General features: G+C 34.9%; 1 protein-coding gene across 14 annotated transcripts; it reads right to left on the bottom strand.

Annotated features, from left to right (window-relative positions):
• Positions 1 to 4761: 4761 nt before the first annotated feature.
• LOC132616141 (uncharacterized) lies at positions 4762 to 13841 on the bottom strand. 14 transcript variants are annotated; one of them, XM_060330746.1, is made up of 10 exons: positions 13536 to 13823; positions 13074 to 13111; positions 7990 to 8265; positions 7634 to 7875; positions 7004 to 7210; positions 6848 to 6875; positions 6417 to 6490; positions 6217 to 6318; positions 5781 to 6137; positions 4762 to 4940 (listed from the first exon to the last, which is right to left on the bottom strand). In XM_060330746.1, exons 3-10 carry the CDS (start codon positions 8261 to 8263, stop codon positions 4899 to 4901), a joined length of 1326 nt encoding a protein of 441 aa, XP_060186729.1. In that variant the 5' UTR covers positions 8264 to 8265; positions 13074 to 13111; positions 13536 to 13823; the 3' UTR covers positions 4762 to 4898. The 14 variants fall into 14 exon arrangements, with proteins under 14 accessions (XP_060186729.1, XP_060186728.1, XP_060186732.1 ...); XM_060330745.1 differs by lacking the exon at positions 13074 to 13111; XM_060330749.1 differs by lacking the exon at positions 13074 to 13111 and having other exon boundaries at positions 13575 to 13823.
• Between the last annotated feature and the right edge of the window lie 1449 nt (positions 13842 to 15290).

Below are 15290 nucleotides of genomic sequence, written 5' to 3'. Positions count from 1 at the left end.
TCTCAACTTCAACCCGGTAGTTCGAAAAAGTTTTACTCTGTGTGAGACATAGATAGTGTCAGTTGTGTGATCCTTTTTATGCTTGACAAGTGTCCATTTGGGACACAGAATTCACTCTTTTTTTTTTTTTTTTTTTGGTTCAAACCCATTTCACTTCTTACCACTCTCTTCCTCTCCTCACACATCGCCACCCCCACCTACATCCACTTCACTCACTCTTCATATTTCTCTCTTTTAACTCCTCCTTGGTCTTCTTAATAACTCCTAATCCAACTGCAGCTGTTGAAAAGTTGGAAATGGGAGTGGCAGTGATTAACCCACAACCTTTACGATTTTTTTCTCTCTTTATTTTAATTTGTGTAATGGAAAGTCGAAAAAACAGTAAAAGTAAAGATAATATTAGTTGGGAAGTTAAATTAGATTGTTGGGGAACCAAAAATATTGGACACGAATTAGTTGAGTGATTACAAATAAAAAAAAAAATTTACTTGGTAATTTCAGATAGTTGAGTGAGTAATAAATTTTACTTCGATTATCAAAAGTCAATTAAATTAATCTTGAAGCTAAATTGGGTTAAAATTAATTTAATATTTTAAAATTAAAATTTAGATATTCAAAAGTTGTACGAAAATATGATAAACAATACATTTTAAAATATTGATTAAAGCATACTTTTAATCTCGATAAACATAAATGGATGGAGCGAGTATGTTCTTCTGTAGGTTGTTTATGATTACTTTTCGTTTCTGCGTTTCATGAAAACAATGCCAAAATTACGTAATTATTTGTCAGTGGTGCTCTTTCTTTTTTTTTTTTTTTTTTTAAGAGTATGGATTTGAGTGCCTTTGAAAAAATTATGAAATTGTTTGGAGAAGAATGCGGAAACAAATTAATTTTATGGCGTTAGAATTAGAATGCTTGAAATAGGAAAAGTTAGGCGAGACATATCGACTGAACGAAAATTAAGGTAAGAAAATAACAAAATTTGGAAAAGCAGCTGGACCCAAAAAAATGAAAAAAGAGAGTGAGAGAAGGCAAGATTGGGACTTTGGCCCAATTTCTAAAAGTGGAACCCAAAAATCTATTTGGCAAAGTATGAGAGGAGCCTCATACAATATTTGTCTGTCACATAATAGGTCTACCTTTCACATAGTAAAAATTTTGGTGGTTCGGGATTAGCCAAAGGGCAAGTGAAAGAATCCAAGAATCTAGAGGTTTGTTTCAGACATAATGGCAGATATTGATGAGACAGACATGAGCAAATGCCCGACAAGCACGGGGTTGTCTTGTCTTGTCATTCCAACTACTTCAAATTTAATGTTTACAAAATATTTTCATAATTATGCTATTTTCTCCGTTTCTAAATAAAAGGTGATTTACATTTTTCATTTTATTTCAAAATAAATAGAGATGCTTCAGAATTTCAAAAAAATTGATTTTATTATTTCAAGATTACTCTTATTTACCTAATCAAGAATCATAAAGTAGTTTTTCTAGGAAAGAGGTAACTTAGAAAGAGATAAAATTTGATTAGGGGTAAGTTAGTAAAAACACTCCTAATTTTTTAGGAGTGAGCAATTTCTTATTAAGGCGTGTGCATAAGTTAAAAACACCACTTATTATGAAACGAAGGGAGTACTATTAGCTGTATTAGTACTTAGGGTCGTTTGGTACAATGGTGGAATATCCCAAAATATCTTATGGGATTGGCTATACCATCTTCTATATGAGATAGTTAAACCCACCATTTTAGTGTAAAGGTTATTCTAGGATTAGCTAATACCCAAACTAAACATGGGATAAAGTTGATCGCAAATTTATTCCGAATTATTATTCTTATCCCATGTATCAAGCAACCCCTCAGTAGTGTCCAAGATTGAAAAGAGTACTTTATAACCTCAGTTTCATACCCTCATGGCCTCATTTCATAAATATGGTACTTGAACGGAGAAAATATATACTTTCTCAGTTTCAATTTATGTGATTGGAGTATTTTTTTATTTTATTTTTTAATCTATATTGTGCGCATAGAACCTAAACTCTCCTAATAGTTGGTTCCTTTTTTTTTTTTTTTTTCTTGGATATTAATTTAGCTTTTCTCCTGATACACTAGGGTTGTTATTCGGCTGGTCCCACTAAATGAAAATTACAGTTGAAAAGAAAAGTAAAAGATTCTTGCCCACGAATAAAAAGTAACACTGATTAATCTTTGTATCAATTGAAGAGATTTCAAAGCTAGGTAATAGTAAACACTGTTTGTGAGAGTGATCCTTTACTCAAAAGCAAAGCTAAAAATGAAATTGTTAAAGATTCTTACATCATTAATAAAAAGTCTCAAATTCAAGTCATGAGAATAAATAACTTCTTCGTAGGAATCGTTTTACTCCCCATAATTAGTCTACCAAGTGCAAATTTGAATTAGTTGAGGTCAGGTAGATTCAGATACCGAATGATTAAACAAAAAAGAAAAAAAGACAGGTTAGTCATATGAAGGCATATGAAAAACAGAGTAATTGCAATGAACAAAGATTTTGCTTTTCTAATTCTTTTTAGTGACAAAGAATTCAGTGTTTCTTTATGTTACAACAATAGCATACGTGTTATCTCATATAAATTTTACAACTTTGTTACTCCAAAAGAAAACTTCCAACGAAAAAAAAAAAGGAAAAAGAAAGACTAGTAAATCCTGGGATCTTGCAGATTGATGGAAAATGTAACTACATGTGATGAGAAACAAGATTTGATTCACTACTATCCAAGAATTCAACATGGATATTCAGCATTCACCATTCATTGATAAATATAATGCAAAACTGCCTCAGATAATGGCCCAAAAGCTTTCCAGACAAAATAAGACTGGCCCGTTTTTTTTCTGATCGTCTTCTAGATAATGCAGTTGGACGTTCCAAAGAAATTTTGGTGCCAGATCTTGTATTCGTGATATGATGGATTCTTCATCTCTGATAATGACAAATCCCTGCACGTCAAGTTGACGATAACTTGAGTTCGATACAGCTGAAACGTGTGGCATAGGAATATAACATGGCATGAGCATTCCATACCTATACTGATCGGATTCTCCAAAAATGTTGTCGCAGTACCCATGTTGGATCCTCCAAAAATGTACTACTTTTAGAAGATCCAACATGCACCTGTCAACATTTTGAAGAGCACGAGCAACATAGCTCCACATATACACAAAGATGAAAACTACTTAGCTAATCTCAATTGTCGTTAAAAACACAAGCACGTCAAAGGAAGTCCCTTCTGGAATATACATTAATGAACAGGAAATTTCTGATTTTCATTGTATAATTCCCAAAACCCTGACGGAATCTAATTAGTAGTATTCTTTCAAGGGAACATTCTTTTTTCAGTGTCTGAGTGATCGTGGATCCAACGATCATACATTTTCATCCGAATATTACTTGTTCGAACGAAAAACATGCAGTAGTTATTTTAATGTAAAACTTCATCAAGAAGCTTTTACAGCAATTCGGGACAAAAGGCCAAGTTTGCTGTAAGAATCCAGCTTATAACTATTAATTCTACTCCAATACCATCTTCAATATGAATATGAGTACAGCAGGAGGGGGAGTATTTTGGTTCACATATTATTTTTACATGGAAATGGAAAATGTTGATAATTCGTCCAGGATATAGCTATTTCTTCGTATTTTTACAGACCAAAGAGAATCTACTGCAACCATAACAACGAGGAGCAAAATATTTTGAATTGATTTACATCATCAAAGTCTGAACGAAAAATATGCTTACCTGAGGTCGTAGGATACGATCCATTTCCAGCATAATATCCTCAACCAAACAACCTTCTTCACGAAACCTTTATAGTGAGAGAGAAGATTATTGGCATGCAACAAATCATAAGAGCGTGGATATGTTGAGAATGGCTCACATATACAAATACCAGTACAGATCGTTATGGCACCTTTTAATCAAAGCAGAACTTTATAAGTTATAACCAATTAATAACACTGTACCAGTCATGAAAAATGCCTATAAGACCCCTAACGCAAACGGCAGAAAGGGTGTTGTTCATTGTTACAGGAACTACATTCATCACCCAGACGGGCCATGTATTGAGGGCGACTGCAAATCCACCAAGGGAAGCACTCATACACTACAGTAAAAAAACTTTTTCCCAGCAGTTTGTTCCTTTATTTTGCGACGGTTCAAACTGTCGCAGTATAAAATTAGCGGCAGTTTAAACCTGTCGCCTGATAAGGGGTCGGAAAACCCTTTTCCGACGGTTTAGTATAACCGCTGGAATAACCGCAGCAAATTACTAAACAGAGGCGGTTCAAATTACTAAACAGAGGCGGTTTGGTTATGTTTAAACAGAGGCGGTTTGGTTATGTTTAGCGACGGTTCGTAAGTGAACTACTATTTCCCGGCGGTTTTGTTAGGTTTAGCGGCGGTTTGTAACTGATATACGATTTCCTAGCGGTTTAGGTTGATTTTACGACGGTTAAACCCATAAAACTAAAAATACGATTTTCCGGCAATTTGCAATTCAATTTGTTGCACTTTGACCCATTTCATTCTGTAGAATTTGCCTAATTTTTACATATTCCAACCTATAACCAACATAGCAATTAAATAGAAAAAGAACTTTTGCAAAATATATAGCTCACTGCAATTAAAAGAGCTTCTGGTCATATAACAAAAGATCTGATCACAAGACATAAAATCTGCACTACTCAATAAAAGGCACAGAGGCAAAATATAAGAACCAAAATCTGATATAAGAACTAAAATATGATAAACTGATGCAAAATCCACAGTTCCGGAAAAACAGGTTCATTGCTAACAAAATTAGAACTGAAATCCATAAGCAAAATCCAGATTGAACAACATGATTAGCATCGCTGTGGGTTTCAACATTTGGATGAGGAAGATGGTCTTGGCCTGTTTGATGCCTGAAAATATAAACATTAAAAACAAATAAGAACAATAAGGAATAACACTTTTCGGATAAAGAATAACCTACTACTTGAGTACCACAAAGTTTAACACTTTCAATAAAGGCAGCTAATTTTTAAGAAAGGTAGAAGAAATGATTATGGTGATTACTGCAGCTGCCACTTTCGCTGATATTTTGTGAACTAAGTGCTAACCTACTACCATGGATAGGTTCGAGGTTGTTCCACCTTCCGTAGGAAAAGGAGTATGGGGAAACCTTAACTCCTTTCTTTTGTATGAAGTTTCAATAAATATATGCAGGTCCATGCTCAATGAGCACAGATGGACAGATTGAAAAAAAAATAAAAAATTGCAGCTGCCACTTCACTTTTACTACTACTTGCTTCTCATCATTCCCATTTGCAGATTTCAAAACCATCCACGTGATTTAAACCTTATAACCATGTAAATAAAACCTTCATTTGACCTTGTCCTTTTCTTGAAGCACCAACTTAAAATTCCTTCACAAAAAGCCAAAGGAGTAGACCTTTTTTTTCCCTCTGTTGCTAGTTCCATTTCCACCTAGAACTAGCAACAGAGGAAAATAAATAGATGAGGCTAATATAGTGAACTGATTAACTTGACAGACGCATATTGATTTCACAAGCAGCACACAAATTCAAATGTTTTCCAAAGTTTAAAGAGTATAATACATTCACACAAAAGTAGCAATATATCAAGATTTTTCAATTGTCATTACTATGAACCAAACAAAACAATATATTAGAACTCTAATGGTTTCCAAAGAATCAATTACCAGAAAGCAGCATAGGCAGAGAAAGGAGGTAAAAACATACCGTCGCAGCACTATCCATATCAGCCAACTCGGCCGGCAATTCCATTCCTTGTTGGACTATATATCTTGTTAGAAAGTTCTCAAGAGCACGCCTTCTAGATCTCTCACTTTCCACCACGGATTGAAGCTCCTGCATCTTCAACTTCATCTCCTCCATTTCATGATCTCGATTAGCTTGTGTTGAAGATACACCCTTAAATTGATAGGCTGTTTGGCCAAACACTTGAGTAGGTGTCGGCCCATAACCCACTCCTCGAACCCGACCAGCGTGCTCCTTTCCTAACACTTGTGCAAGTGAATCAAATTCTGAAATTTTCTTTGACACGCCATCCTGACTTTCAATCCTCTCTGTTTGCTCCTACATAAATTTAGTATCAACCATTAAATAAGAATTTTTATTTTAGGTATGTAAAGAAAATTGATCAATTATTACTTACACCAATAAGCTTGGCTGCTTCATTCATATATGTCGAGTCTTTCCGTTTGTGAGTCAAGGGCCACAACTCTCCTCTACTCATTGGTCTCCCACGTTTATGCTCCTACATTATCATGACCACAATCATATATTTAAAACTATAAGACCATGAAAAATTTGAAGAACAGAAAACAAATAACTTGAGCTTTTTAATTGACAAACCTCTTCAGCTTTTCTCCTAGGTAAGCTTTTTGAACCATTAGTGTGTGTGTAAGTTTGCTTCCGTCGATTTTCAGCATTCTGCTTGTACATCTTCTGCACTTGTATTAACCAAGAATTAATAAAAGCCACAGTTGAATTTTTTTTCCAGCTTTGAAAACAATTAAACTCATAACATCATCATTAAATGCAGGGTCTAAACACTCCACAACAAACACAGATAAGGATAAAACAGTTAATATATGCAACAACATTTTCGGAAAAAAAAATCCCTTTGTCCAACAGATAAGGTAAAGGTTTGGGTTTAAGCTAAAGGACAGGGAGTTTGGTGTGTGCACAGGTGGGTTTTAGAAGGAAAATAAGAGGAGAAATGTTTACATAAACATTTACCTAGACCAAATAGTAAGAATAACCATCTAAACCAAAAATTAAAGTGTTGGGCCTGCTGGTTGCTTTTTGTGGCTGCACGCAGAAGTGGAATTGCCAACTGTGAGCTGAAGCAATTTTGTGCATATTATGCACTGTTCAAAACCTCAAACTCTATTGGTTTGAGATTTGAAGCTTAAAGAACCCACCAAATAATATGTTACCTGTGTTTTCTTATCTTTGCGGTATTGAAGAAACCATGTCCACTGGTCAAGATCAATTCCACCGGGACGTCTTGCAACATTTTCCTCAAAAGTCAGTGACTCTTTATAAAAGCTATGATAGAGAGAACATCTAGTATCTTTCCATGTCTTTCCAATACTCTTCATCATGTAGTCTCTTAATCGACCATCCTCCACAAGAATCTTCTTCTGCATAAGACAATATATCATTAAACAAGTCAAGACATCTATCTTCATCTATTATTCGACAGATTTATTATAAGCTGTTGGGAGACAGAGAAAAGGTGAAACACACTACAAATAACAAAACAAAGATGGGACCAAAAGTTAGGTAAAAAGAAAGCAGAAAACAATGATAACAAAACAGCTTTAAACAATTCTCTTAGTGCAAGTATAAATAAACACAAAAATCCAAAAAGTCAGTAACCAATGTCTGTATTTGTAATGACTACTTGAACTTAGAAAGAAATTGAACTGTTTTCATATTCAAGTTACTGGAATTTATCATTTTTTATTCAGACATTCCATATTACAGGAATTTCCGGAAACATACTCCATCTTAGGAGAAATAAATAGTTATTTCAACAGAAAAAAAATATAATAATAGTGCACCTGTATAATGTCGTCATATACGCTATTCTTGTAGTTAACTGGAACCTTACGCCATGACTTGTAACACATAAGAAATTTAGAAAAGTCAGACCCTAAATCTCCCATGAAGCCACCCAAGAGACCACCTGCATCATCTATTGGTTGGCCAAGCTCATTGCACGGGATGATAATCCTTTTACCCGTAGGAAGTGACCAAATATCTCGCACCTTCAGTCTTCCTTCTGTAATGGTACCACCCTCATCTAGAACAAAAATTGTCATACTTTAAATAATATCGTTGCCAAGCAAATCGAAAATACAAGAGTAGTAACGATGCTTTCCAATAAGACTGACAATCCAATAGCTCTTCTTCTTACTTGCAGTAGTCTCGCTAGAAGTAGGAGGGACATCATCATCATCTGATGAATTAGATTCAGATGAAGCATACTCAGGCCCATGTGTCGGTGGCATGCTAACATGATCACTACCATTAGACGACGAAGCACCAGAACGAGTTCCAGTACAAGTTTTTGATGCATAACCAGCTTCAGGTGGTGCAACCTTAAAGCGTTTACACCTAACCTCATGAGAATTTGCAGAAGTGATCTCTGTATCAAGTGGTGTAGCCTCGAACCTTCTTGGCCTAGCCATTGCTGCAAATATAGGCAGAAAGTTAGTAACACATAATTTTAGCAACAACCAATCAAAAAGCAGAGACTTTAATAGAGAAAATTGAAGTCAAAATTAACATCAAGTGTCAAGACAGAAGCCTATTATACAGGTGGAGGAACTCTAATTAAATGTGCAACAAACAGTTTGGATGAAGCAGTGTTCATTTAAAACTTTTTAAATCTAGTAATCATATTTCTAAATAATATTTATCTTCATCTTCTATTTTCATCCCTTGTCAATCGTAAATCTTGATCGCCATCAGGAAACCGACTACCCAGATCTTCTTGTGAAGAAGAAATGACATCATAAATGGACTCTTCTTCTGTTTCTTCTCCCATGTCATACAAGTCTCTTGGTTTTAGATGAACAACAGCACTCCACTGTTTTTCTTTTTCATCATCGACGTAATATACAAGTTGGGCCTGTGATGCCAATATATACGGCTCATGCTCTTCCCGATCACCAAGATGTATCGAATGGGAAAAATTAACACTCGTAAAACCTAACTCGTCTTTTTTTATGCCTCTATCAGTAGTGGTATTAGCCCATTGACACTTGAACAATGTAACTGTAAATTGACCATTGTAGTTCAATTCGATTATGTCCACCAATTTTTCGTAATACGGAACACCTCCAACTACCATATTGTTGTCACGGTTGCTTGCATAACTTCTAGTATCAAATGTACCAAATACTCCACAGTTTTGAGTTTTCAGCCCCTGCACTCGTGATAGAGTTCTAAATTTGAACCCATTGACATTGTATGAAGTAAATCTCTTAGCTTCTTCAAGTGGTCCAACTGCAAGCCACCTAAGTTCCCTGGGATGCTCGTTGACGTCATTCAAAATCTGGCATTGAAAATGAGCCATAAAAATTCATGATTGATTAAATCTCCAAAGTAGGAAGCAAAAATGACATAACTTTCACTTACTCGCTTTTGAAACCAGTCAACAAATTCTTTGTGCACAATTTTATCTATCGTAGATTCCGACCGAGTTCGACTCCTTAACCTTCTCTTTGTTTCTGTCCTAAATTCCCTGTGTAGAAAATAAGTTAACAAAATATGGAGTACAATTGGAATCCCACTTCTGTAATTAGCTGGTTGGTTAGATTAATTTTCGGTGAATTAAATAGCACAAATCAAAGTTTGCATATAATTATGATAAAATCACAACTACCTTGCTACTGCTAGATAAAATCACACACACACACAAAAATCTACTAGATTGCATTTAATTTACTTACTGGATAAATGGGTCAACTGCTGGACAATTAATTAACACATGACGATGTGCTTGTAGCTTCTGCATTGGTGGTAGCTTAAAATATGAACCCGCTACTGATTTGCCAATTTTTGGGAACATAGTTTCCTTTTCATGATATCCAACATCATTAGGTTTATCATCCACACGCCTCGGCCTATTCATTCTTGTCTCGACATCTTCAAAATATCTTGAGCAGAATGTTAGAATTTCATCTGCCAAATAACCTTCAACAATTGAGCCTTCAGGTTGCGCCATATTACGTACAAAAGACTTCAAATGCCCCAAGAACCTGTGTGATTAAACAATTACTGATTTAGACAATGCAACTTATATAGCTAAACAAAGTGGATAAATAACTTAGCAAAATAAGGTTACCTTTCTATAGGATACATCCATCGATAATGTACCGGGCCAAGATGTCTCACTTCATCAACTAAATGAACAACTAAGTGAACCATGACAGTAAAGAAAGATGGAGGAAATATCATTTCTAAATGACACAAAGTGAGAATGATTTGATTTTGGAGGTTATCAAGGTCCATGGGATTCAACACTTTAGAACATAACTGCCGAAAAAATGATGAAAGATCAGCTATAACTGCAGACACTAAGCCATGTAATGCGTTCCTCAACGCTATCGGTAATAGTTGCTGCATAAGAATATGGCAATCATGACTTTTCAACCCAAATAATCTTCGTTGATTCACATCAACACATCTCGAGATATTGCTTGAGTAACCATCTGGAACAACCACATTCATTAAAGTCCTTAAAAAAATATCTTTCTGTTCATTTGTCATAGTAAAAATAGCAGAGGGATAATCTCCATGCTCATCAGGCCAAAGATCAGATTTTATGCCCATTGATTGTAGGTCTTTTCGAGCATTAACGTGATCTTTTGACTTTCCAGTTTCATTGAGCAAAGTATTTATCACATTGTCACACACATTTTTCTCAATATGCATTACATCAAGATTGTGACGCAATGAGTTAAACTCCCAATACGGAAGTTCAAAGAATATACTCTTTTTTTTCCACTGTGGATAATCCACTTTGGATATTCTGTTTCCCACGTCTTCTTTTTTTCCCATTAACTTCAGTTATTGGCATTTTTCCAAAGGAAACATGTAGATTCTCAACTTGTCTTAAAATGTCTGAGCCTGATAATTGTACAGGTGGATTTCGTTTGTCAACCATACCATCAAATCGGACCTTGGCCAATCTAAACTTGTGACCAGCATTTAGAAACCGACGATGGCCCATAAAGCACCATTTTTTACTATGTTGAAGTCGACAGGGTATTGTATCGATATTACACATGGGACAAGCAAACTTACCATACGTGCTCCACCCAGACAAAATACCATATCCTGGAAAATCACTAATTGTCCACATCAATGCTGCTCTCATTTTGAAAGTTTCAGTTGACAAAGCATCAAAGGTCTGAACACCATCCCACAACTCCTTCAATTCATCAATCAAAGGTTGTAAGTAAACATCAATATCATTCCCGGGCATTCTCTTACCTGGAATTATCATTGAGAGAATGAAGTTAGACTGTTTCATGCATACCCAAGGAGGGGTGTTGTACGGAATTAGAACCACTGGCCAAATGCTATGATTAGCGCTCATATGTCCAAAAGGATTGAACCCATCACTCGCTAAGGCAAGACGGACATTATGTGGATCTTGAGAAAATTCAGGAAATGTGAAGTCAAACTTTTTCCATGCTTCAGCATCTCTTGGATGCCTCAATAAGCCATCCTTATGACAATCAACACTATGCCATCTCATATCAGAAGATGTCTTACTAGACATGAACAACCTTTGCAGTCGTGGAATTAGAGGAAAATAACGAAGAACTTTTGCAGGTTGCGGTGTCTTCTTTTTATTTGCTTCAAGATCACTGAATTTTTTTTTCTTAGAATTAACCTTCCATCTAGATGTGCTACATCGCTTGCATTCTTGTCTTTCTTTATCTGCTCCCCTATATAACATACAATCATTTGGACATGCATGTATTTTATTATAACTAAGACCAAGTTTTTTAATAGTTTTCTTGGCCTCATAGAATGACTTGGGGATCTTTGCATTCTCAAAGGCATCATGCAACAACTCTATTATCATCGTCATGGCTTTATCACTCATCCCACACATGCACTTAATGTGATAAAGTCTCACTAGAAAAGACAACTTTGAGTACTTCACACACCCCTGATAAAGTTCTTGTTCCCCATCCCTCATTAACTCATAAAACTCTTTAGCTTTATCATTTGGACCATCAGGTAAAGGCAACATGTTATCTTCGCCTTCGGTTTCTGATCCATGAGATGTGGCATGTTCTTGGTCAACAGGTTGTCCACAGAAATTGAAAACATCATTAACCATGTCTTGCATTGGATTATCACGAGCTTCAATATGTTGACTTTCATGTCTAGTGGCTGAAGTTTCTCCTACATCCTTCTCACCATGTAATAACCAAACAGTGTAACCTGCCGGAAAAGGGCTGAACAACAGATGATCGATCATACCTCTGCTCTTGTCTGATATAGTCTAAACCCACAACTAGAACAAGGACACTTAATCCTATTATCAGATGACACATTAGAAAATGCAAAGTCTAAAAATATTTGTAGCCCTTTCTTATACTCAAGTGTAGTACGAGGCTTCAGTATCCAACTCTTATCCATCCTAAATCGACAAAGGTTCAAACAGTATCAAGAACAGCTCCCTCACATCAATGAATATGACTCAACTGTATTTTTCAGAATTAGCCAAAAAATTTACCAAAAGTACATAAATCAATTTTACAAAAAAAAAAAAGCATATATGCATTTACAAAAACTGTTGGAATTGAAAGGAAGGACATCCGGAGGTTGTGATAATTTGCATACTTAGAACAAGGAGTAGAAAATTAAGTGATCATTCAAGTAAGAACTTGGAGCACAAACAAGAAGAGAAAGGAATTGACTCATTCAAGTAAGAACTTGGAGCACAAACAAGAAAACATGATTGCATTAAATTTACACAGAATATGAAAATGAAGAGAAAACAAACACACTATAGTAGTTGATATTGAGGAATTAGCTGATCAATTGGAATTGGGATCCAAATTTTATATTGTTGGATATTCCATGGGTGGACAAGTAGTCTGGGCCTCATAGGTACTGTTCAATTCTTTTTTATTCTCTCTGTCTCAATTTATATCTCACCTTCCTTTCTAGTAAAAAATTCTTCGTTCTATATTTAGTAAGTTTTAATTTTAGCATTTCCATTTTATCCTTAGCAGCACTCTTTTATAGGAAGGACCTGACATAATTAAGGGTTGATTTATGAAAGAAGGGTTCATTCAAGTAAGAACTTGGAGCACAAACAAGAAAACTAGCGCCTAAATTAAGAATGTTAGAATTTCATCTGCCAAAATTAACAGATTACACAGAATATGAAAATGAAGAGAAAATAAACACACTAACAAGAGAGCACTTAGATTCTCAAGCTAGGGCCTAAATTAACAATATACTTACAATTTGGGGAAAATCACAGCCTATCGAAGCAACAATTACTGCAAAAATCAACAGATTACTTCATGCATTTTCAAAAAAAGGGCCTAAATTAACAATATACTTACAATTTGGGGAAAATCACAGCCTATCGAAGCAACAATTATAGCAAAAATCAACAGATTACTTCATGCATTTAGCAAATTGGTGAAATCAGTACACAAAACTTCATTAAAATTTGGGGAAATCACTAGATAATCATTTAAGCGATTTAAAACCCTAGCAAACTGATTTAGCAGTAAGAATCGATCCTAATTAAGCTAAACTGATTTAAAACCCTAGAGATTAGGGAAAATAATCTAAATTTGAAGAAACAATTTACCGATTTCACAAAATTTGGAGAACTTTGTAGAAATTTAGCTAAACTGCAATTTATTTAGCTAAACTGATTTCAAAATGATTAAAACTTTGCAGAAATAAACTTACATTTCAGATTTGTAGAACTTTTCGAACCGTCAAACTTACATTTCAGATTTGTAGAACTTTTCGAATCGTCAAACTTACATTTAAAATTTGTTATAAAACGGCTAATATTGGGAATCGGAAGTAGTATTGTATGTCAAAATTACGGAAGTAGTATTGTATGAAATTGAGAAAGTGAGTAGGTGAAGAGAGTGTGAGAAAGTGAGTTGGTGAAGAAATAATAGTGGAAGTGTGGAACCTTTGCACTCGTGGAAGTGTGTAGAAATACAATGTCAATGGGTTGTGAGGTCCATTTAGTGTAAGAAACATTAAGTTGTAATTTAAGTTGTAGCGACATTAATGTTATTTTAAAAGGCCAAACCGCCACAAAATCAAAATAAACTGCTGGAAAAAATTATAATTAATAAAACTGCTGGGAAATGAAAATAGACCGCCGGAAAATCACATAATTTTATGGCTATTATTGAACCGCCATGCCAATTACTGGAAACTAAATATATAGCGGCAGTTTCATCAAACTGTCCCAAATAAACCGTAGCTAAGACCCTTTTTTTTTTTTTGTAGTGCATGTCCATTACATTACGTATTTCTTTCTCCTCTACATCCATCAGTCTCCAGTAATGCCAAACTTGATCTTGTCAATAGATTGTATCCGCTAAGAACTTTTTACGATCAATACCTGCAGGCGAACAGATTATAACATGTCATGCCTAATGATCGTTTCTCAAAGATGAATGCTCAATGCACAAAAAGCTTCCAGTTCATTTCGAGATAACATTTTGAGGAAAATGAAAAGGAACTAATAAAATTTTACAGATTACAATGTCAAACTTTTGCTTGCAAAACATACAGACAATGCCAAGAACTAGAAGAAGCTCTCTGGATGAGCTAAGAACAAACAGTGACTGCCGAACACATTGAGTGCAGTGTTTCAGGTTCAAGAAACCGTTATATACTGAGAAAATATACATGCAAACTGAAGCTCAAAACTGCTTTCAATTTTGGAATACTTTAAGCAACTCGAGAACAAGTTAAATAACATTCTTTCCCCAAAAGAAAGTTAAAAAGAATGAAAGAAAGTTAAAAAGAATTACTCAAATAATTTTACAGATGTTAAAATAAAAACTTCGAAGTTGTGAAATCAGGAGCCCGAAGTTTAAATGTTCAAACGCTACCAAGAAAAGGGTTTCAAAGTTGTGAATCGGGAGTCCAGTAGCTTAGTATGTCTTCCGAACCACATGTAGTTGATCTATTACTTTCGTTTACCAAAATACATGATCATGAATAAGAATTTTGTGAAAATTTTAACTTTTTGTACTAAACTTTATGGTACCATAGACCTTAGAGGAAAACAATCACAATTGTGTTAAAATAAAAGGTAATGCTAAAATCATAATTGCTGCCCCTAAGATTAAATGAAGATAGGGTGTTTTCCTCACTCATTATTATTAATCTGAAGGGATTTTTTAAAAGACTAATTTGACAGAATATAATAACTTCATATCATTTCAACCATTTTAAGGTTGTTGCCAAAACTAAACAATTTGGCAACAGGATAACCAATATAACTGCACCAAGAATAGAATTCACAAACCTAGCCGACTAAGACTCTGTGAATACTCTGAAAGACGTTGTGGTCGAGGCGGTAGTTTCTTTGTATTAGAAGATGTGTCACTTAGGGTAACACAGTTTCTCAAAGGTGTTTTCCATGATAGTTTAAAATCATCCTGAGAATCACACATGTCGTCAAGTTTCTCC

Source organism: Lycium barbarum, chromosome 10, assembly GCF_019175385.1.
Source record: "Lycium barbarum isolate Lr01 chromosome 10, ASM1917538v2, whole genome shotgun sequence".
NCBI lineage: Eukaryota > Viridiplantae > Streptophyta > Magnoliopsida > Solanales > Solanaceae > Lycium > Lycium barbarum.
Note: the sequence above shows the minus strand (reverse complement) of the source record. Positions and strands in the feature narration are given on the sequence as shown.

Bases quoted from the DNA above. Each gene is read 5' to 3' on its own strand.
- LOC132616141 (XM_060330738.1), bottom strand. From the start codon at position 12,078: ATGATCGATCATCTGTTGTTCAGCCCTTTTCCGGCAGGTTACACTGTT. The intron at 10,292-10,886 runs GTAAGTTTGCTT...TGGTTGTTCCAG, and splicing joins GTCTGGGTGGAGCACGTATG to ATGGTTACTCAAGCAATATC. The intron at 9,322-9,529 runs GTAAGTAAATTA...TTTTCTACACAG, and splicing joins GCAGTTGACCCATTTATCCA to GGAATTTAGGACAGAAACAA.